The sequence below is a fragment of the Ochotona curzoniae genome, unplaced genomic scaffold (assembly GCF_017591425.1).
Source record: "Ochotona curzoniae isolate NIBS_2020 unplaced genomic scaffold, NIBS_Ocur_1.0 patch49, whole genome shotgun sequence".
Taxonomy (NCBI): Eukaryota; Metazoa; Chordata; class Mammalia; order Lagomorpha; family Ochotonidae; genus Ochotona; species Ochotona curzoniae.
The window spans coordinates 1,359,357-1,381,570 of NW_024467027.1; the positions used below are offsets into that span (position 1 = coordinate 1,359,357).

The 22,214-nt window shown below is 43.2% G+C and overlaps 1 protein-coding gene across 1 annotated transcript in view; it reads right to left on the reverse strand.

Annotated features, from left to right (window-relative positions):
- Positions 1–7,247: 7,247 nt before the first annotated feature.
- Positions 7,248–22,214, reverse strand: part of LOC121168078 — a 73,181-nt gene continuing 58,214 nt past the window's right edge. The window contains 1 exon segment of the mRNA XM_040997847.1: positions 7,248–7,496. Within this exon segment, the coding sequence (XP_040853781.1) occupies positions 7,248–7,496 (249 nt within the window).

Consider the following 22,214-nt stretch of genomic DNA (forward strand, 5'->3'; position numbering starts at 1 on the left):
ACCCAAAACAAATTCACAAAGCATGACCCAAGCCAAATCCAAACTCCATTCCTTCAGTCATCTCATTAACTGTTTTACTACTAGTTCATTTCATGGCCCCTGCCACAGGTGAAGTTTACAGTCGGCACTGAAGTAGAATAGCTGTGCTTGTCCACTGCTACCCTCATTTCCAGGGGTGCCCACTGCCTGGAGAGCATTCCTAAGAACAAGAAGTCCCTGCCGGGCTGGTCTTGGTCAGCGAGAGTCCTCATCCAGCAGCCACTGAAACCTTATAATTACTCACAACTGGAGGATGGTTATCTGCAGCCCAATTTTATGTTCTCCTTAGGCATGACAGGTTTGTAAGAAAGGGATGAAGGAAAAGATGTAGGAAGAGGGAGGGAGAGAGAGACACGTCATGTGCCCGCCTGAATTTAAAGGATAAATCTAAGGGAGAGGGATAACTTAACCCGTAAAGTACATTACAATACCACCTGCCAACAGTTTGACTTTTTGACCATGTAACTTTATAAGGATAGTCACTCTTGTCTGGTAATGTATCCGTTGCTTAAAATGAATTTCTCCAGCTTAGGTTCATGCTTGAGAAACCACGTGGACAGATGTGTAGGAGGTGACATCTGGCCCCTCCTGGGCGGACAGAAGCAAACTCTTCTCTGCATACCACAGGAGACAAATGAATTCTTCTGCCACTGATTAGGCAATTTATTGTCCAGCCCCTAGTCCACAAATCAAATTGGCTTGAGTAAGAAGTAAGAGAAGAGAGAATGTTGGCCAGAGGCTGCAAGAGGAGAAGGGGATGGTTCTGTTTACTTTCTTAAACCAATTAATGATGAGGCAGAATGTAGGGAAAGAGATACAACATGGCCATGAATGACTCTTTTTCCAGATATCAGATTCTGTAATAAGCACTTCCATCTATCAAAACACCCACATGCACACATGCAAGCACATATATACATTACCTTTGGGGTACAGAGGAAGATACAGATCTTAAACACGCAAGATAAAATTCAGGAAACCTCATGAATATTGTAGAGTACTGCAACTTTAAAGAATACAGAGACCTTAGAAATCAGCTAATCCAGATATTGCAAACCAAAGGCTCACAAAATACATATGGCATTCAGAGATGTTTGGTTGGGCCTACATTTTAGAGCAGAAAAAAAAAAAAAGTTTTGGGCCCTCTCATCCAAAGGGCAGCAATGAGCTGGAGTTAAGCAGCAATGGCCACCTTCAGAGAAACCATGAGCTGTGAGTTTGTTGCATCTCCATCTCTCGCTCTTGTTCTGGAATACAAAAGCTGGATGCCAAGGAATTAAATACAGAACAGGAGAGGGCCTAGTACTTACACCCACTTGCCTGACTCACATAGCACACGTGTAACTCCCCAGCAGCACTTCAGTTTAAGAGCTCTGTGAGGATGCTGCACCCTCAGCAGTACCTTGGCCAGGGAAGTGAAGTAACTGACAAGTTCACTCGATGAAAAGCCAAGCTTTCTCCATTCTGGATCTAAAAAGTGGGGAGTATAGTAGACTAAATTCAGCTGTGTGGCTACCGCAATGCCAAAATCTAAGAAGAAAGCTAAAATCTCAATCATCTTATCTAGATATGTCCCCCTTCCTCTCCATCCCACCTCCATTAAAAAAAAAAAAAGACTTTCAAGTGTATAGAATAAACTTGCTGCCTGTCTGGCTTGGTATAGACAGTTACAATGAGGTCAATTTTAGATATGACTTCTCTTCATCCTGAAGGCATAATTTATTGAGAAGTCAAACAAAATGGCCACCATAGAAATGCAAAAACTGTCACGAAAGAAAGAAAGGAAGGAAGGAAGAAAGAAAGAAACAAGAAAGAAAGAAAAGAAGGAAGGAAGGGAAGGAAGGGAGGAAGGAAGGAAGGAACAAAAGAAAGAAAGAAGAGAAAGAAAAGAAAGAAAGAAAGAAAGAAAGAAAGAAAGAAAGAAAGAAAGAAAGAAAGAAAGAAAGAAAGAAGGAAAGAAAGAAAGAAGAGAAAGAAAGAAAGAAAGAAAGAAAGAAAGAAAGAAAGAAAAGAAAGAAAGAAAGAAAGAAGAAAGAAAGAAAGAAAGGAAGGAAGGAAGAAGAAGAGAAGGAAAGAAAGAAAGAAAGAAAGAAAGAAAGAAAGAAAGAAAGAAGAAAGAAAGAAAGAAGAAAGAAAGGAAGAAAAAAGAAAAGAAGGAAGGAAGGAAGGAAGAAAGAAAGAGAAAGAGCAGGAGAGAGAGAATGATGTTTCCTCTTCAAAAAATTTAACTGATAAATCATAAGGGAAGTGACTAAGGTTTATTGAGTGATTGCATGTGACTTAGTTGCTTTGCACATCTTTCCCAGATTAACCCGAACAGCAACAAAAGGAGGGAAGTATTATTACTTCCAGTTCACAAGCAGAGATATGGAGACCAGAGGCATTCAGGCACTTGAAGATGCCTATTTAATCAGTGATCATGGATTCACATTCAAATTCTGACGTGCATATTCAGAGCAGGGAATGTACTCTGTCCATGCCTAATCACAGTAGTACTTCATTGACACTCGTGTTATAAGCCTGCCATGCCCGAAGCCCTAAAAGTGCTACCTCCAAAGACTTCCCTGAGTTGTCATTTGAACAAGGCAGGTTCTTGAGTACAGTTAAGGGAGCTGCTGCTCTTCCTGTCACAGGTCATTGACCCCCAGGCAGGCCTTTACTGAAAGAATTAATAAAAATCTGCCTCAGGGGGCCCGGCACGGTGGAGCAAGTGGTTAAAGGTCCTCACCTTGCACGCCCAGGATCCCATATGGGCGCCGGTTCTATCCCGGCAGCCCCGCTTCCCTTCCAGCTCCCTGCCTGTGGCCCGGGAAAGCAGTCGAGGATGGCCCAAAGCTTTGGGACTCTGCACCCATGTGGGAGACCTGGAAGAGGCTCCTGGCTTCGGATCGGCATAGTATCGGCCCGTTGCGCTCACTTGGGGAGTGAATCATCGGACGCAAGATCTTCCTCTCTGTCTCTCCTCTCTGTATATCCACCTTTCCAATGAAAAAATAATAAAAATAAATCTTTAAAAAAAAATCTGCCTCAGAATTATTACAGAAGTTGGCAGAAAGGATTGCCTGAATGTACAAGTTGAAACACATTTGCTAATGAGTAAGAACAATACCAAATATCAAAGATTAGTAATTTAAGAATGAACACTTTTGAAGAGCCAGGCATTTAATTAACAATTTACTTGCATTTTTTTTATCTATAATGAAGCAGTTCTCTAACCTCAAAACAATTTTTATAATAAGGCAAGAGTATGATTCCAAGTAACCACTCCCCTCCACACTTTAATCATAGCTATTACTTTTGAAAATCAAAGTGACTGAGGTGATTGTAATCTATTTTAGGATTTGCATAAGTTGGTGGTTCTTTTTTTTTTTGGCTTTGTGCTCTCCACTTTCCAGTGAAATGTTACGGGTTTTACTTTGTGCCCTTTCAAACCGCATTCTTTTAAATAACACACTTTCTACACATTAATGAGACTAAATTCCACTTTCTTTTCTAATTCCAGATGGGGTTCATGCTTTCCAGAGAACTAGAACTTGCCTTATTTTTAAATTAAATATGTACTTCTTCGAATAACTGCTCCTATTCACATAAAAACACAAACGTTAAAATGTTGAGAAACTGGTATCACCATAGGACACACGGACTTTTTCACCAAATCGAAATATGAGGACAATATCGTGTATTTACTCCTTCCCAATTGTATATATAGACACAGATACAGCAGGGAGAGTGGGGGTGGGGACAGGAAATGCCCAGAAACAAAATTCTGTCTGGCAGAATTCTGTACCTGCCCCTTTCGTCTGTACACAAATGTCCCTCTAGGACTTAGCCATGAAACTCTCCTGGCTCCTGAGAGATGCAGCAGACAAAATTATCAACTATATAAAGGCCCTTAAGTTGGAGTCAAGCTTTCCTTTCAATGTGGTTAATATTTCACTGACTTTCTTGTTGTATTTTTTTAAAAAATAATACCATTCATTATAAGGCCACACTGAATAGCCCAGGGTTCTCGCACCCAGCCACACACGGGAGAATGACTTTGCAATATGTACACATGTGTGGAAATCTGGCTACTAAAATGCCTTCAGCTCTGTTTGTTCGCTTATTTTTTAAAAAATCAACTTGCAAGTCCAATGTAATAAGATGCTATAGCTTTTATGAGAGAGGTGAAATAATTTTAAACACAGACACTCAGTGAGTTTATTTATTTAGAAACTTGCTAAATAGAGTCTGGGAATTCAAATATTCAACGTTTTCATTGTACAGAACTGGCCAGGAGCCAGAACGTAGTCTCCAGAGGGACCCAGTTTCTTCCCTGCATAGACGCATCTCTGAAGTTTCTTGTATGGCATGTAGGCAAAGGTGATTAACAAGAATTACACTTTTTCATCCCACAGGGTGGGGTAGGGATGCTCATAGCCATCTGTGCAAAACAGGAATGGACAGCAGCCTGCTCCCCCGACTTGCTTGTCCCGTCCTCCCCTCTTCCTCACACTGGGTCTCATCACACTGCCAATTTCCCTGAGAATCCCTGGTACATTGGAAGGCCTGATGAGAGGGAAGGGGAAAATCTAATTTTAGAATGAGGATCATGGCAGATGGAGTGGGAAGGAAGGGAGGGAACTAATGACTCATTCTGTGCCTTCTTGGAAGAAAGAAAAGCAGACCCCATAGACAACTTGGGAAAAGCCCTAGCCAGCAGCTTCCAGCTGAGGAAGGGTTAACCACCCCTCCAGAAACACATACCTAGCACCTTAACCGGGGGCCAGTCCCCCTTGACCCCTCAACACTGGCCTAGGCAGGAAGAGGCCTGCCCTTGCAGGAGAGAGTTCCTGAACCCAGGACCTGTGAGTGTGTGAGCATGTGTGTGCCTGTGTTTACACAGTCAGAGCGCACCAGCTAGGGGAAGCTGGGTGCACACACACACACACACACACACACACACACTGATGCACATAGACACTCTGGCAGACAGTTGCCTTGCTCTGGGATACAGCATCCCAGAGACATGGATAGGCAATGCTATTCTAAGCTCTGGGACTCACTGGACAGCCTGGCAGCCTCAGTTTCTCTGTGTGAGGTGAGTGTAGTTAAGTGGACAGCTGTGAGGAATCTTCATTGTGAGGTGGGAGGGAAGAAAGACTCCAGACTTGTCAGATTCTCACACACAGAGATTTATTAACACATGGATGGATGGATGGATGGATGGATGGATGGATGGATGGATGGATGGATGGTTGGTTCAGTCTGATGAGATCACTTGCTCTGATGTCACTTCCTCTTCTCATGTGGACAAATGAAGGCTCCACATAACTGGAGAGAAAGCGCATCATTGTTAATAAGGCCTTGGCTGTATTTCCCACAGCAAAGTCATGAATCAAGCATTCAGGAGTTTAGCATTCATTTCTTAGGATTCAGGAGGTGTTCTGTTAACTCTCCCCTCTCCCTCTTCCTACACACATTCAGTCTGCAAGCAGGGACTTCACTCATCATCTATTTATGAGCGGTGTGCAGTGGCTCTTGGAGAGTGCCTCAATGAGTCTCAGCCAGGAATTCTTTCTTTAGTTATTGACTTACTCCACCAGCGTCAAACAGCAGTTTCTTGGATGTCTCTGTCTCCTCCTCTTCCTCCTCCTCCTCCTCGGGGTCCTCCTCCTACTGCTCCTTGTCCTCCTCCTCGTGGCCCTCCACCTCCTCCTCCTAGGTTTACGTTGAAAGACCCCCACCCGGTTTTAGAACTTAGACAATAACAGAATACTTGCGGGTTAGCAGCTCTGAACAAACAGAACAGGTGTTAAGAACTAAGAGTGTCAAGTACTTTTCAAAATACTTAGAAAAGAGAAGTTCACAAGAGAAGTTTCTATTTCTCAGAAAGTGTTGGAAGCAATATGTTTAAAGCAATAACTATTTTTTTAAGATAAGCCTTGCTTAATTTGACTGTACCAATGAAAACCCTGTAACTATGCATCTGCTTCTGTAACCTGCTTCCTGCTTTTGAAACCCTATAAAAGTGCCTTACTTTTCGGCCTAGGCGCGCTCCTTTGTTCGGAAAGAACGAGGACGTCCACGGGCCCGTGTGAAAATAAACTTGCCTCGTGTGTTTACATCTATTGGTCTCCTGCCTGGTGTCTCCGTCGGAGGGCCCCAAGCCCAGAGCGGGACCCAGTCCCCTTGGGTCTTTCAACGTAGCATGGTATGTTTCCATAGGATGGCTTCGCACTCCTGGGGAAAGTAGGACCTCAGCTCTGTCTGTGCCACAGAAAGGCATTCATGAAGCCTTCTGTGACCCTCCCTCTCTCTCCTCCTACACAAAGCGCTTAATGCCAATAAGCAATTTGGTCATTTCACAGATATAAAGCAAATGCACAATTTGATATCTTTGAAAATTTCCCGCCACCGAAAACGTGCATGGTCCAGCTGACTGAAGCCACTGAGGAGCCACCGTTTCTTCTGTGCATTTTTTCCCCCTCCAGTTCCTCTGCCCACTGCAAGACCAGCCTCGCCTGTCCTCCACCTTCCTTCCCCGTACTCGCCCGTTCTCTGTGCCATCCGCATCCTCCACCGTCCTTCCCCATCCTCCGCTGGCCTTGCAAAGCCTTTCCCATCCTCGCCCGTCATTGCCCTTCCTCCCTAACCTTGCTGGTCCTTCCCTAGCCTCGCCCGTCCAGCCTTGTCCAGCCTTCCCCGTCCTCCGCTTCCCTTGCCAAGCCTTCCCTGTCCTTGTCCATCCTTGCCCAGCTTTTCCCGGCCTTCCCTGTCCTTGCCCTTCCTCCCCTGTTCTCGCCGGTCCTTCCCAGTCCTTTCCCAGCCTTTTCGGCCTTCCCTGTCCTTCCCCATCATTCCCTGTCCTTCACTGGCCTCCTATGGCCTTTCTGGTCCTTCCCCGGCCTCTCCCGACCTTTCCGGTCCTTTCTGGTCCTTCCTCGGCCTCCCCAGGCCTTTCTGGTCCTTTCTGGTCCTTTCTCGGCCTCCCAGGCCTTTCTGGGCCTTTCTCGTCCTGCCCCATCCCCTGCCTGGCCTGCCGGCCTTACCTAGCTTCTTTGTTCCCGGATTGTGTCCTCTCTTCCCATCTTGCTCTGTGGCGGGCACAAAGAAGAACACAAAAATAGCAACCCCAAAGAGTACCACAAACAACAACACAGAGAAGAAACAGGAAAACATAAAACATGCGGCTAGGTTCCCCGCCGCTCCAAAGGCAACACACTCCATCACTCATGGAGGCCGCCATAGCCAGAAGGAGAAAGAAAAAGGCAGGAAGAGGAGGAACGCAAGTGTCCATCCCCCATCCGCACTCCGCTGGAAGGAGCCTTTGTGCCGGGAGGAGTGCGGTATTCCCGCAGGTTTAGAATTTCGCACAGGTGCAGTTTCTTCCCTTCACTGCACATGCATCGTCCACATTTATTTGTCTTATTGAGCATGCGCAGTACTTCAGGGTTAGGGTTAGGGTACAGCTTGGGCTACAGGTAAGGAAATGGGTTAGGATTAGGGTACTGGTAAGGGTACGGGTTAGGGTTACAGTACGGATTTTGGTTAGGGTTAGGGCTAGGATTAGGCTTAGTGGTTAGGGTTAGGGTTAGTGTATGGGTTAGTGTTAGGGTTAGGGCTAGGATTAGGTTTAGTGGTTATGGTTAGGGTTAGTGTATGGGTTAGTGTTAGGGTCAGTGTTAGGGTTAGAGTTATGGAAAAGGTTAGGTTTTGGGTTCTAGTTCGGTTTAAAGTTAGGGGTCCATGTTGAGGTTATGTGTTTGCGTTAGGGTTGGGGTTAGGATCAGGGTACTGCTTAGGGTATTGTTTAGGGTACAGGTACAAATTAGGGTATGGGTTAGGTTTAGGGTTGGGGTTAGGTTTCAGGTTCAGGTTTGGCTTAAGTTTGGGTTTAGGATTAGGGGTTCAGGTTAGGGTTAGGGTTAGTGTTAGGAGGATCCATACCTTTGACATCCTCACTGAGTCCATGAAGCAATCTCCCTAGAAATCAGGAGATGACCATACTTCTCGCTGGCTTAGTGTTCCTACACAGGTTCCCGGCCTGAGAGATGACATCCCTGATGCTCAAGTGGAACTGCTGGCTGCTCTCTCCTCCTTTGTGAAAAAGAAGCAGCTAGGAGCAGCGAGCGAGCGGGCTGCACTGTCTTCAGGCTTCCTCTCCCCAGTCCTGAGGGAGAGACGTGGCTGTCCAGGACTGGGCAGGAGTCTGAGCCAGCTGCTTGGGTAGCTGGGCTCCTCCTGGCAGTACAGCCTGTGTGTTCAAACAGCACAAACCTCTGGGTGCTGACCCCTGGACCCGCTGGCACTGTGGCAACTGACGGCTGTCACTATTCCATGGCAACGGCTGCTCCTGACCTTCCTGGGAGCCCTCACCATTCCTAGCCCAGACTGGGTTGCCGAGGAACCAGCCTGAAGTGCAACAGGGCTGGGGTGCTTCTGTGCTCTCTGTCAGAGGAAGGTGAGGGTGGGTCAGCAATGAACCTGTGATGTGGGTGGCCTCATGGGGCAGATGGCTTTATCGGTCTTCCTGAGTAACGCCACTCTGGCGGGAAACATGAGGATGCTGTAGGAATGGAACTGTTGACCCAACGTGGAGAAGGAGGCATGGAGTCTGAGAAAAGTCTGCAGAGAGCAAACAGTGGGGGTGCTGAAACCACTGGCTTGGTGACTGGTCCTGTGGGGGAGCTCCCACACTGGCCAGGGGCAGCACCCTGTTCTGGGCTGATACAGGTCCATCCCTGTGTGAGTAGCCAACTTTCCCCATCCCCCAAGGCCCAAACAGGCATGATCTAGATGTCATGTCTCCCCAGGACTCCCCTGGGCCTGGGCAGGAGTGAAGGTTTGTCCCAGGGTGGCAGGAGACAGGTCACCACAGATCAGTCACAAAGGCACTAGCAAGGTCCACACACACAGGGTCTGTGGGCTGAGCCTGAAGGGCAAGGCATCCTCTGGCACTAGGGACTAACTTAGAAGATTAGACTCAATGTACCTGAAGGCATGCCATCTCAGTTTTTATTTTTCATAAAAATGTGTTTTGATTTTTTTAAAAAACAGAAACAGGCATATCTACATGGAACTCAGTCTGCTGGTTCACTCCCCAGATGGCCCCAGCAGTAAAGTTTCAGGTCAGGTTTTGCAGGGGGTGGCAGGCCCAGGTTCTGGATCTTTCACTGCTGCCTCCAGGTGCAAGCTTTCTCTTTGTTTTGCTGAATTTGTTTTGATTGACATAGTGATTGTGAGTATAACAGACACGGTACATGCATGGAAAAGACCTCCAATAGCATGACAAATATGTATGTATTTGGCTAATGTGGGGGTAGGAGCAGTGGTAGGCATTTGACACAGCAGTTAAAGTGCCATTTGCTATGTGCACCCAAAGCAGAGTAACTGGGCTGTGCTCCTGCGGCAGGCCTAATTCCAGCTTCTTGCTAATGTGCCCTCTGGCAGGCAGCCAGTCATGCTCCAATCCATGGCTCCCTGCCATCCCTGTTCCCAGCTCGGGGCAGCTCTGACATAGCCAGCACTTGGGGAGTGAACCAGCTGAGGGCAGCAATCTCTCTCTTTCAAATAACTGAAAATTTTCAAAATAATTCTATTCACAATTAAGACAACTAGATATATCCTACAAACTAGTCTGAAAAACAATCACAAAGTTTGCCATCAAATTTAAACAAAAGGTGTAAGACAACACATTTTCTTTACAATTTTGTTCCAACAGGACTTAAGAAATTGATTTTTAAACATCCACATACAGAAGTTACTTCAAACTAAAAATGAAAAACATAATACAAATACGCTTATTTGGGTGCCAAGTTTGAAAATTGTGCACAACTTTTCATAATATGCATTTTCCATGAACTTGTTGAAGACTGCTCATTTATTAGAGGACAATGAATGCCAATATACAAGGATGGAAACATTCTACAGATAATAGAGATCACATTCAAAGTAGGAATTTTAAATGTCTGTATTGTTTGACTTTTGAATTGTGGCAGATGTGCTTTCCTAAGCTAATTTTTGAAAAAAAAAAAGGATTTTTCAATGGTAAAATGCTTGTAGGATTTCAAATAATTTTTGCACAGGACAATTTTATAACACATACACAACAAAATGAATAAAAACAAAGGGATAATGTATAGGGAGCAGCAACAATGCATGGGGGATTATATTAATAGATTTCTCCCCAAATGGAATCACCTCAATTTTTGATTCAGATATTTCATTTGCAAGCAAGGCACCCTGGGGCCAGTACTCTACATTCCCCAATTGCTATGTCCCTTACCTGCATGACAGGGATGTGTAAAAATTCTTAACTATGCTTGTTGTAAAATTATTAGTAAAAAACTGCACTAGAGGCACATCATCAATAATGGCAAGAATGTGTCAAGACTTTCTCTTCTAGTATTTTTAAATTATGAAGATAATTTCAGCTGAAAAGCAAATCAAAATTAAACTTGAAGTCTCACTCACCTATGATTCTTATAAAGATAATATATCCCTTACCCTTATTATGAACATTAGATTTTTTATATCAAGTGTTTAAACCCTCAGAATTCTCTTAAGGACTTTCCAATTTTGAAAATCAAGATGTACTGGTCTTTGAATTCTTTAACCTGAGTTTTACTGAATTTATCTAAATATGTGAAATCTAAGTGATTGAAGTGATATTAAAAATCATATTGGAAGAAAAGAGCTCCAGATGAAATTTTCAGTGACCACAAAAGCATTGTCTTGCCAAAGCATTTGGCCTAGCATTTAATTTACCTGTTTTCACACCTCATCTCACAGAGCGCTTGGATTCTAGTTCTGCTCTGCTTCTAATTCCAGCTTCCTACTACTACTACATACACGGGAAGGTAGCATGTGATTCTTTGATTAAATGCTTCCTGCCATGCACATAGAACACCTGAGCTGGTTTACAGTTTTGTCCTGGACATTGCAAGTGTTTGAGTACATAGTGGGTTTCAACTTGTTTGAAACAATGTCTCCAGGCAATTTCTTGAAAATACATGTCTGCATGTCAAATGGCCCAAGGGGCCCAAGGACTTGAACTACCCCTCACCAATATCACAGGACATAAACGTGGTGCTGGATCCGAAGTAGAGCATCTGGGACATAATACGGATAGTAAGCCAGCAGAAGATAAGACAGGTGTTTCAGCATCTTCTAGACCTGTTGGAGATGATGGTGGATTTCCATGTGCCTTGCTTTATTTGGCTAAATCTTATTGTAGTAGTCATTGGTAATTTGAATCAATAGCTGGAAAATCATATAGTCCTTATTTTCTGCCTCTCTCCTCTGTCTCACTTTGCACTTCGAATACATAAGTAAGCATGAGAAGGGTACAATAGTAGACAGGCACTTGAATGGAGATCTGGGCTGCTGGATCGCATTTAAAATGGCTACAGGTTATGATGCTGGGCTAGACAAAATTGCAGAAGTGGCTTAATCCAAACCTTCTGCCAATGTGGCAGCTCTCCAGGTCCTTGAGTTGTAACTGTTGTTTCAATTCATTTTAATGGAAGATTTGGAGGAGACTGAATATGAATGCCTGTGATTAGGAAATTCAATGTCATTTGAACACATAGTGCCTTTTAATCTAAGAAATTATCTTACCCATGAACCTACTGATTGCAGTTATAATAAGGATGGCTGCACCTTGGTAACTAAGCACCTGTTAATGCAGTGCAACAAACCGTGGCTGTTCAACTCCTGGTTTCAATACCAGTTCCTGAAAGGCAGGGAGAAGAGCACATTCACTCCACCCAGAGCTTTGAACTGATTTTAGTCTGTAGAGCTTTCTTCACATTGACTGATTCATTGATATTTTTTCCTATCCATTTCCAGAAGCATGCAGTCATCCAGAAAATGTGGAAATGGGATTCCATGAGTTGAACACTACATCTAACCATCTCACATCTTCCTCACATTCTCATCTGAAGCCTGCTCGAAAGAAACATTCCATTAAAAAGTGGTTTTCTCAGCGTGTCTTTGGCAACAAGCACAACAAGGTGGCACCAACACCTACTTTGCCCACTTCTAAACAAGCACCACTGTTTGGGTCACCCCTGCGTGATGTGTGTCACAACGGCCAGCTGCCAAAGTCAATTTCAGTAAGTTTCAGTGTACTCTTCTATATCCTGGCATTTCTGAGCTACAGATTTATCCATGTTTGTCTCAAAAATGGAAAAGTCACTGGATGGCCTCCTTCTGTGGCTAAAAAACTTTCTTCACTCTTTTCAATGCAAAATAATCTGATTTATCTATTGCCCTGTGGTAACGGAAAATGCATAGAAGTACAAAACACATGAAAACTGTCACTGATTTCAGTAAAAACTCTCATACACCCTCACACACTAATTGGATCTGAATGTCTGAATATCAGTGAGCCTGCCTCATCTCACATTCCCCTCTTGGCTTTTGCAGAACTCTCTGCTAATCTCATGATTTCTTTCACTTTCTCTACTGGACTACTTTGTCTCACAATTCAACACCCCTCAGTTTGATCTCACTTTTCTCTCAAGCATTTTATCATGAAAGTTCATCTGATGGAATATCTGCCTTCCCATTCTAACAGAACCTGCCAAGGGAGAGTACATATTTGGGCATTTAATATTGAAAAATAGAATACTAGAATTCAGTTGTAGCATCTATGGAGTTCCCATGGTTTCTCCATTTTACCACTTGACATGCAGAATTTTAGTCTGCAAGTGTAATAAATTGTCATGTTAGGTACTTTGTAAATCTTATCATAGTCCTTGCCCCTAGCACAGAGAGAATATAATAAGAAAAGGCTTTGGAGAAGGAGTCAAGCTCCAGATTTGTTACAAGAAAGAATTGGAACTATAGAGGTGTAGGAATAGGGTAGATAGTCTTTTTGTGGAGTACAAGGAAGAAATTGTTTTAGCAAAAAAAATGTCTACACTTGGAGATCATCAGGGATATTCAGAATGAATGAGAAAAAGTGGTAACTGCTGAGAGGTGACTCCATGGCAGACTCAAAGCAGAGAAACTGGATTTAAATGTATAAATTCCCTGGAAAGAAACATGGTATAAAATTGAGCATCAAAGATATTTTATTATGTATATATGGAATGTGAATATGTATGATTAACAGATACAAGATGTACTCAGAGATAGATACCAAAATGAAAATTTCAAACTTGGTTTCATTTTATTCCTTCCAGACCTGTGTCCTTGCATAGTCTGGCTCTCTTATTGCAATGGCCATGTGCTTGTCCTATGCTGCTGATAATATAAGATACTACAAATTTATTTCATTTATTTTACATACAGGATATGATTTCCTATATTGATTCAAAGGGCCAATTTATGGAGGGCGTATTCAAAACATCTGTCAATGGCCAAGCATATAGAGCCCTGAAAGAATAACTGAATTCTAGAGAACGCGTGGACTGGACAAGTGAGTCTCCCTATGTGTTGGCAACTGTTTTAAAGGTAATAAGTAGTCTAGTGTCATCTGGGTACAGTTTTGAAGTCAGCATGCTGTGTCTTCATTGTGATTGTTGAAGAACTGCAGTAGACCAAAATATTGATTCTGTAAGACATGTTACGAACTATGCAGATAGCCACTCATTTGTTCAAAAGCCCAGGGAATGTATATGTTCTTTGAGATTATCACACAGATTAACACACATGGTTATTCTTTAACTTCAGTGTCCTAGATGAAAATTGAACAATTGATAGTATTAATGGAAGAATGTCAAGACATATTCCCTCTATAAACACAACGGTGACCCAAAACACAATTATGCATTTGATGACTTTCACACTTTTCAACAAATATTTTGAAAGAAAGCATTCATTAACATGTCAGAAAGGATTGATAGAGCAGACCCACATTTATCTTTCAGTGAATCAACCAATGTGCAAATGGGTCATCAAAACGTCCGTTAAATGCCTCATGTGCTTATCTCCTTTGCTTTCATGTTCAAGGTGATTTAGGAAGGATGCCACCATTGTTGTCTTCCCTTATTTTATCTCCTCTGGTATGTTGGTCAACAGGTACCATGCTGACCACACTACATGACAGAGTATAGAGGAATTTGTTCTCACCAGGAACCTGGGCTGTTAAATCAAGCTACAAATATATATGTGGTGAACTCAATTTGCTAGAGCTTCTGAACATTCAATTGATGCCTATGAAAAGTAAACTCACTTGGAAATTATCAAGTTAAGTCACAAATATGCAGGTGTATTTCTGTGAGAGGAAATGGTAGAAATTAGAAAGAGTTGAATTAATCCATCTTGGTACTTGACAGTAGTGTACAAATAGGGAGTACCACCATCACAACCAAAAACAGATTTGAAGATGGCATTAGGATGAGAAACTTTGAATTTTCTCATCCCCATTCTATTTAGCCATAGGATAATTGGCAACAGGTTGATAATGGCTTTAATTGTTCCAACAACAATATGAACAAGTGGAGTGCTACCCGTTTGTGCTATACATACAGAAAATGGATTTACTTCCCAGCCAAGCAAAGTATCTCTGAATGATTTGCATCTGGCTCTGGGTAGCACCATGTTACATGACTAGTGAATCAGTATGGACTTAAAATAGTTACATGATCAGAACTACAATAATTGATTTTGCTATTTAGGTATCTAGATGTTTGGTACATTCTCTTGAGTTTTATGTTTGCTTCGTGTATTAACTTTGCTAATGGAATCTGGATTGTAGGATCTTGGAAACAAAAAAGAAAACACTGCGGGTCATGTGTGTGGGACACATTAGGTAAAGGTACCCTTGAGTGCCAAGCCATTAAAGGCAGTCAGAGGCCACGAATTCACTTCAGCCCAGGCACTGGGCCCCCTCCCAGGGATGCACAGAATTCACATATCTGAGATAGGGCATTGTACACTAATGACATGTAAATATACCAGAAGACTGGAACTGTGTCTCTTCATGTCACTGCTCTATTTTCATTAATCTTAAATGTATCTTACAAGGACTAGTTCAATAAATATTAGAGTGAATGTCACAGGATTATATTCATTAGAGCTCCCTGAGTCCAGTTACTGTTATAAATGCTAAAAAATTCTATGATGACACAATTACAAATAACATTAGCAAACACTCTTTTTTTAAAAAGATTTATTTTTATTATTTTTTTTAATTGGAAAGGCAGATATACAGAGAGGAGAGACAGAGAGGAAGATCTTGCGTCCGATGATTCACTCCCCAAGTGAGCGCAACGGCTGATGCTATGCCGATCCAAAGCCAGGAGCCTCTTCCGGGTCTCCCACGCGGGTGCAGGTTCCCAAAGCTCTGGGCCGTCCTGGACTGCTTTCCCGGGCCACAGGATAGAACCTGGATAGAACCGGCGTCCACATGGAATCCCGGGCGTGCAAGGCGAGGACTTAACCACTTGCACCACCAGGCCAGGCCCATTAGCAAACACTCTTTTCTTCCTTGTCAAATGTTAGTTGAATTTTATGTTATTGTCAACATATCAATCATACCTGGTATCATCAACGTATGTCAGTCATATACCTGGTGTTATGGGTGTACATCAGTCATACCTTTTATTATTGGTATACGTCAGTCATATCTGGTATTATCAGTGTGTGTCAGTCATATACCTGGTATTAACAGTGCACATTCCTGGTTTTATCAACATACATCAGTCATATACATGGGCTAATTGCCCATAACACCACTTAGAAAGCTTATCAGCCAGGATATACCAAAACATAGTGAGAAGAATTGTGATATATCTCAATTAGTATTAATTTTCTTCTTGCGGATATTGTATCTGTAGCAGCCAATGAGAATAACTAGATAGATCATTTTTATAAAATTTGCAAGACTTCTGCTTAGCAGTAGTACAGAATTAAATATAAAGACAAGAATCATAAGGATATCATGAAAGCATTGTCAAAAGGGGCATGTGCAACTTGAATCATAAAAATCATTCAGTTTTCATGTGTTATGTGAGTGTGCACATGAGTGTGAATAGGCAGTTGCTTTGATTCCAAATCTTGGCAGCTAAGACTTGAATTCCCAGAATCTGAAACAATGTTTCAGATAAGCACATAGGGAAAACATATGTGCTTATCACTTGTCCAGAAAATAAGCACAGTAAGAATTTTACCAGTTTATACAAGTTTACAAAAACAAAAAGTGCGAGGTGATAGGAAGAGGTTTTGTGTTCATTCTCAGCACACTCCAGATCCCATTTTTATGACTGTACCCTTGACGTGATAAAAATCCAACTCTATGCTTCTGATTTATGAATCAGAAGAAAGTAGTAACTAAATTCTTACAGTTTGGTTTACTGTGAAAAGATGGTGAAATAACAGAATGTTCCAATTAGATTTTCTCATTAGGTTAGCCAAATAAAAATAATATTTTTCCATCTGTGTAAGGATTTTCTCCAGAGTATACCTGGAAGCCTGTATGTAACCAACCTCTATGAAAAATTTATTGATGCTTTGGATGAAGGGAACAATGAGGCCAGAACTGCCATACTTTGCAGGTGATGCTGTAACAACTAGTCTCTTGGACATGTCTCAACAATGCAACCAATATTCTTTTTAAAAAGCTTCTATGTTTTCCATTTTATCTACTCAACTCATGACCCAAAGGACTACAACGTGGGGGAGGCCTTGCTACTGCCATTGAGTTGATGCTGCACTGTTAACATTATGAATATGAAAGCCTTATCTTTGTACACATCGTTAATATAGGATACTGTCAAAAGGGGAAATCCTGATTCCATGTGCATCCAGGAGGATTAGCCAGTGTTCTTTGTGTAACATTGTCAAAGACTGCTGACCACTAGTCTATTGGTGGTCAGAAATTGAATTCAATGAGGCATTTTCATACAACTGCAAACTGTGAGTGGACCTCTAAGACAACTAATCCTAACCCTAACCCTTGCAGTGTTTGCCTCAAGGCAGTGCTGCTATGCTACTATCTTAAAACTAAAGGAAACTATTCTATGTAATTTTGGTTATTATCAATAAGCTCTCAGCGTGGCAATTCTAAAACACAGGATGTTTTAAATACACTTATATTATCGATTCATATTCCCTCAGTTTAACACATGATGAAATAAATATTGCAGGGGCTATTTTGAAGATTTATTGGTATATTCTTCATTATTTTCATTGTGATTTTTCAATGATGCACAAAGTGTTCTGTTCCAGGTTGTATGTGAGTACAATATCCTAAGTAAAATTCTTGTTTTAAGATTGTCCTTTTCTGTGTTTAGGCTTTTAGACCAACTTCCCAAACTGAATATTCATCTCTTAGAATCTTTATTCTTATGTTTACACAAGATTGCATACTCACCGTTAAGTAAGATGACATCATTCGATTTGGCACTGTGCCTGACTCCAAGCCTTCTTTGGCTACCCATTTCAGGTAGCTCAGGAAGAGGAATGGAATGGCAGAGGAAGGTCATGAGGTGTCTCATTTTTATGCCAAGGGGAGCACTCTCTACTTTGAATCTTAAATCTTGTGCATTAATTCTTACTAGCCAGTTTATGATTGCACACTCGAAGTACTGCTACCGAGGAATACAATCACCCATCATTCTACTAGTTAAGAGCAGGTGAAGACTCAGTGGGTACTAGTTAAGAGCAGGTGAAGACTCAGTGGGTACTCATTAAGAAGTGACGACTCAGCAGGTATTAGATAAGAGCAGGTGAAGACTCAGTGGGTACTCATTAAGAAGTGACGACTCAGCAGGTATTAGGTAAGAGCAGGTGAAGACTCAGTGGGTACTAGTTAAGGGGTGCTGACTCAGGTATTAGGTAAGAGCAGGTGAAGACTCAGCAGGATGCTGAGTGCATGGCATCACTCTGCCTTTCTCATGAAAGGGGAAGTCCCTGGAATGATATTAGGCTAGAGACACGTACTGTGATGTGATAGGCATGAACTCAGGCATTGGGATTGGAAAAACAAGGTCCAAGTGTGGGTCTTATGACTGAACACTGGACAACAGAGAGCAATGTTTCCATGCCAAGGCTTTTTCATTACATATTTGGAGTCATTGTACTGAGCACAGCACCAGGATGACACAGTCAAGCACCCGAACAAAACGGCTTCCTCACTGACCTTCCTCTGCCGTGATTCCTTCTGAGAGGTGTCCAATTCTATTTCTGCTTATGGAGAATGAAAATTAAGCAAAGATTCCAAAACATCCTACTGGGATCCCAACACACCATGTGACTTCTGAATTTCTCTGAGAAAAGCAGAGGTTAGGCAGAGCAGTACACAGGAGAGACTGCAGTGCAAGCAGACATTTTCTCTCCAGCAGCCTCTTTTTCATTGAGGTTTCTGCCTACATGCCAGGACACCTCAGGTGTCATAATGACCCATTTAATTGCCCTTGATGACACTGCTGTGCCCTGACAGACCCTCAGGCTGTCTTGGAGCCCAGGGAATGTTCAAAGGGGAGTGAGGCCCTTGTCCACAAGCTCATTCACAGGCCCAGGATGGTTTCATGTGGATGTGAAACAAGAGAGAGGCTGAGCCATCTGGTTTCAGAAAGCAAGTGCTAGTTCTAACTGCTTCAAGATGCATCCTATTGGACAACACAGGACCTAAGATTTTTACAACAGGTTTTGTGGAACTCTTCTTTATAGGGGTTACTCACAAATACACAGATTAATGAAATTTAAGCATGAGTTAAATGATCATTTATTAAGAAACAGATTCCTGAAGAGAGAGATACTTCCCACTTACTTGCTTAACTATTGAAAACATTGTGGGTTGTGCCAAAATCAGTGGGAAGGAACTTAACCTAACTCTTCTACATGGGTGTCAGGAGTCCAGGTAATTGAACCAACAATACAATTTCAGCTTATTTCCATGGACATATTTTGAATGTCAGGCTTCGTTTATGTATGCAGTTTTCATATTTGGGGGAAGACTGTTTTGAACAACACAAACTTTGTCCATGGAAATTTAATCATACTTTGAATTCTCCTTATCACACATGCCCTGAACGTCATTATGTATAGAATCAATATGCCTTAAAAGAGCTCCCAATATTCCTTTTTTATTCCTTCTCACCCCACCCCATTCAGTGACCCTTGGGGCTGCATGCCTTCAGTGTGCATGGAAACAGTTTCAACAGAACTAGAATCATTGAGAAAAAACAACCTCATTTTCATATGATAAATGCATTTCACAATGTAAACAGTATGCCTGTCCTGAAAATATACATGACTGATTCCTTCAGATTTGTGCCTTTTCATGGTTTTATGACATTTACCAATTGTTTAGGAGAAATTGTTAGGAAAATGTAATTAATTAGTGAGTAGGAAGACTGGAAATTTGAGACCATTAATACCAAAATGATCTTTTGTTTTTCCTTCACCAGAAAAAATGGAGTAATCTGTTGACTTTGAGCTTGTGGACATCACATTAATTGACTAAGCGATCCAAATATGGAAGATGGAAAGCCCACATCTAGAATGGGCTATCTAACTCTGTATTCTACTGAGACATTTAGTATTTTTTTAAAAAATTACTTTATTATTGGAAAATTAAATATACAGAGAGGAGGAGAGAAAAAGAGAAATATCTTCCATCCGATTATTCACTCCCAAGTGAACACACCAGCCAGAGCTGTGCCGATCTGAAAAAAGGAGCCTGGAGCTTTTGTGGGTCAGGGAGCTTTTGCTGGTGCAGGGTCCCAAGGCTTTGGACCATCCTTGACTGCTGGATGGGAAGTGGGGCTGCTGGGATATGAACTGGTGCTAATATGGGATCCTGGAGCACGCAAGGCAAGAATTTAGCAGATAGGCCACCATGTCAGACCTGAAACATTTTGTTTTAGGGGAAGAAATTGTGACCTGTTGTTCCAAGCGATGGTTAGGGTTGGACTTATGGTCAGGGTGGGAGTCAGGGTTAGAGTCAGGGTTTAGGGTCAGGGTCAGAGTTATGGATGTTAGAGTTAGGGTCAGATTGAGGGTCAGGGTTCGAGTCAGATTCAGGGTTAGCATATGGGTACGTGTAAACACTAGGGTTTGGGTCAGGGTTAGGGTTAGTATATGGGTACAGGTTAGGGTATTCATTTAGGGTTAGGATTCAGGTTCGGGTTAGAGTTAAGGTTCGGGTTCAGGTTAGCACTAGGGCTAAGGTTCGGGTTAGGGTTGGTAGACTTTGTGGAAGGCAATGGGTGTGGTTAGGGGTAGACTTGGGGTTAGGGTAAGGTTAGGATTAAATCTAGGGTTAGACTTAGGGTTGGATTTATGTTAGAGTTAGGGTAAGGATCAGGGTCACAGTCAGGGTCAAGTTCAGGACAAGGGTCAGAGTAAGGCAGGGCAATGGGTGTGGTTAGGAGTAGTTAATGTTAGGGTAGGGTTAAGGCTAAGTCTAAGGTTAGGGTTAGGTTCAGGGTCAAGTTCAGGGTCAGGTTGAGGGTTATATTCAGGGTAGGGTCAGATTCACGTCAGATTCAGGGTCAGCGTTAGGGTTGGGGTTAAGTCTGGAATTCAGAGTCATGGAAAGTGTTTGGTTTTCTATGTTGTGTGGCAGGTGTGGTTAACTCAGCCTGACACACTGAATATTCATGAAGTGGGAGTAGTCGAGTTACAGTCTTAGACTCAGGTCTGACATTTTCCATTGAGTTAATGTTTTGCCTATTTTCCCAGGATCCATGAATATGCCATCATATGATCATTGAGTAGGAGGGGTCTGAGACTCACATTTGGGGACCCTCGATTTCTCCGCGGGAGGTGGGTGTGGTTAACTGTGACATAATAGGAATGAAGAGGGAGAGGTGGAAGAAGTCTAACACTTAGAGTCTTGGGCATTTTCCCTTGAATTTTCTCTTCAAGGATCCATGCATATGTAATATTCTAAGTTAGTAGGAGGGATCTGTGACTCAGCCAGAAGTAGAGTTGGAGCAGTTTTCAGTTCCTGTGTAGAAACTGCGGAAGTACTTTTTTACTGGGGCCAATGCAGGGAAGTGTCCGGCCTCCCTGGGGGCAGGGCTTGGTCCGGCCCCTCCTCCTGCTCCACCTCATGTTCCCGCTGCCCCGCCCCTTGGACATGAAGGAAGCCCCCACTGGCCATCCAAGGACCAGGCCTCGGCTGGGGGAGCCAAGGGTGGGGGTTCTTGGGCAAGGACCCTCAGGTGGGGAGGCCTCAGGAGGGAGCCTCAGGCAGGGGGCCTCAGGCGGGGGCCTCGGGAGGGAGCCTCAGGCGGGGAGCCTCAGGAGGGAGGCCTCAGGTGGAGGGAGGCCTCAGGCGGGGGGACTCAGGAGGGAGACTGGGGCAGGGAGGCTCAGGCCTGGAGCCGGGCCCCAGCTGAGGAATTCCAGAATGTGCAGGAACGTGTTCCAACAGACACTGAGGGTTCTTGGCTCTCCTGAGGCAGGCAATAGACACAAAGACAGGTCAGCAGAGGGAAGATTAGGGGAGTGAATATAGTTGTAAGTAATGATAAGGATTCATTAGGGATCTTACTAAATCAGTGTGAAGTCGGTGAGGAAACGGTAATGTCATAAAAAGGCGTCTGAGTCCCTGGCAACATCAGAGCGTTAGTAACTGAGCAGTGATAATCTGTTCATTTTGCTTCTGCATTGATTGCTTCTGCTTTAAGTGTCGGAGACCAGACTAACCGTGATAGGCATGAAGTAAGAGGGTAGGGCTAAGTCTCATTTCCCAAAGGTGAGAGTGCAGGCTCTCGGAGCCCGCCCACAGAAATGCAACCAAAAGAAAAGAGATTAAAAAGCCCCTAGCTTTGGGTGAGGGCTGGTCATTGTCAGCTCTTACAGTCCTTCGTGTAATTCGATCTGCACTCTGTGTGAACATGCAGTGTGTGACTCAGAAGAGATGATGTGACTTGGACACTAGGAAAGCCGCTTGGGAGAAGTGAGTCCTTGTCAAGACTTCACTGCGTTGGATGAGTCACGGACCCTAGCTCGAGCTAGCAATGAAACGTCCTGGCCTTTGCATTGTTGTGTGTACAACCTGTCTGTCCGCAGTCCGGAGATCTCTTGGACTTAACACACACACACACACACACACACACACACACACACACGCACACAGCCAAAGAGACCCCCGGGCCTCCCTGGGGGAGGGCAGAGTGACCCGAGCTGCTCCTCCCGCTGCTCCTCCCGCTGCTCCTCCCGCTGTTCCTCCAGCTGCTCCTTCCCTTCCACCACTGTCCTTTGGAGAAACTGCAGAGGGAAGGATATTT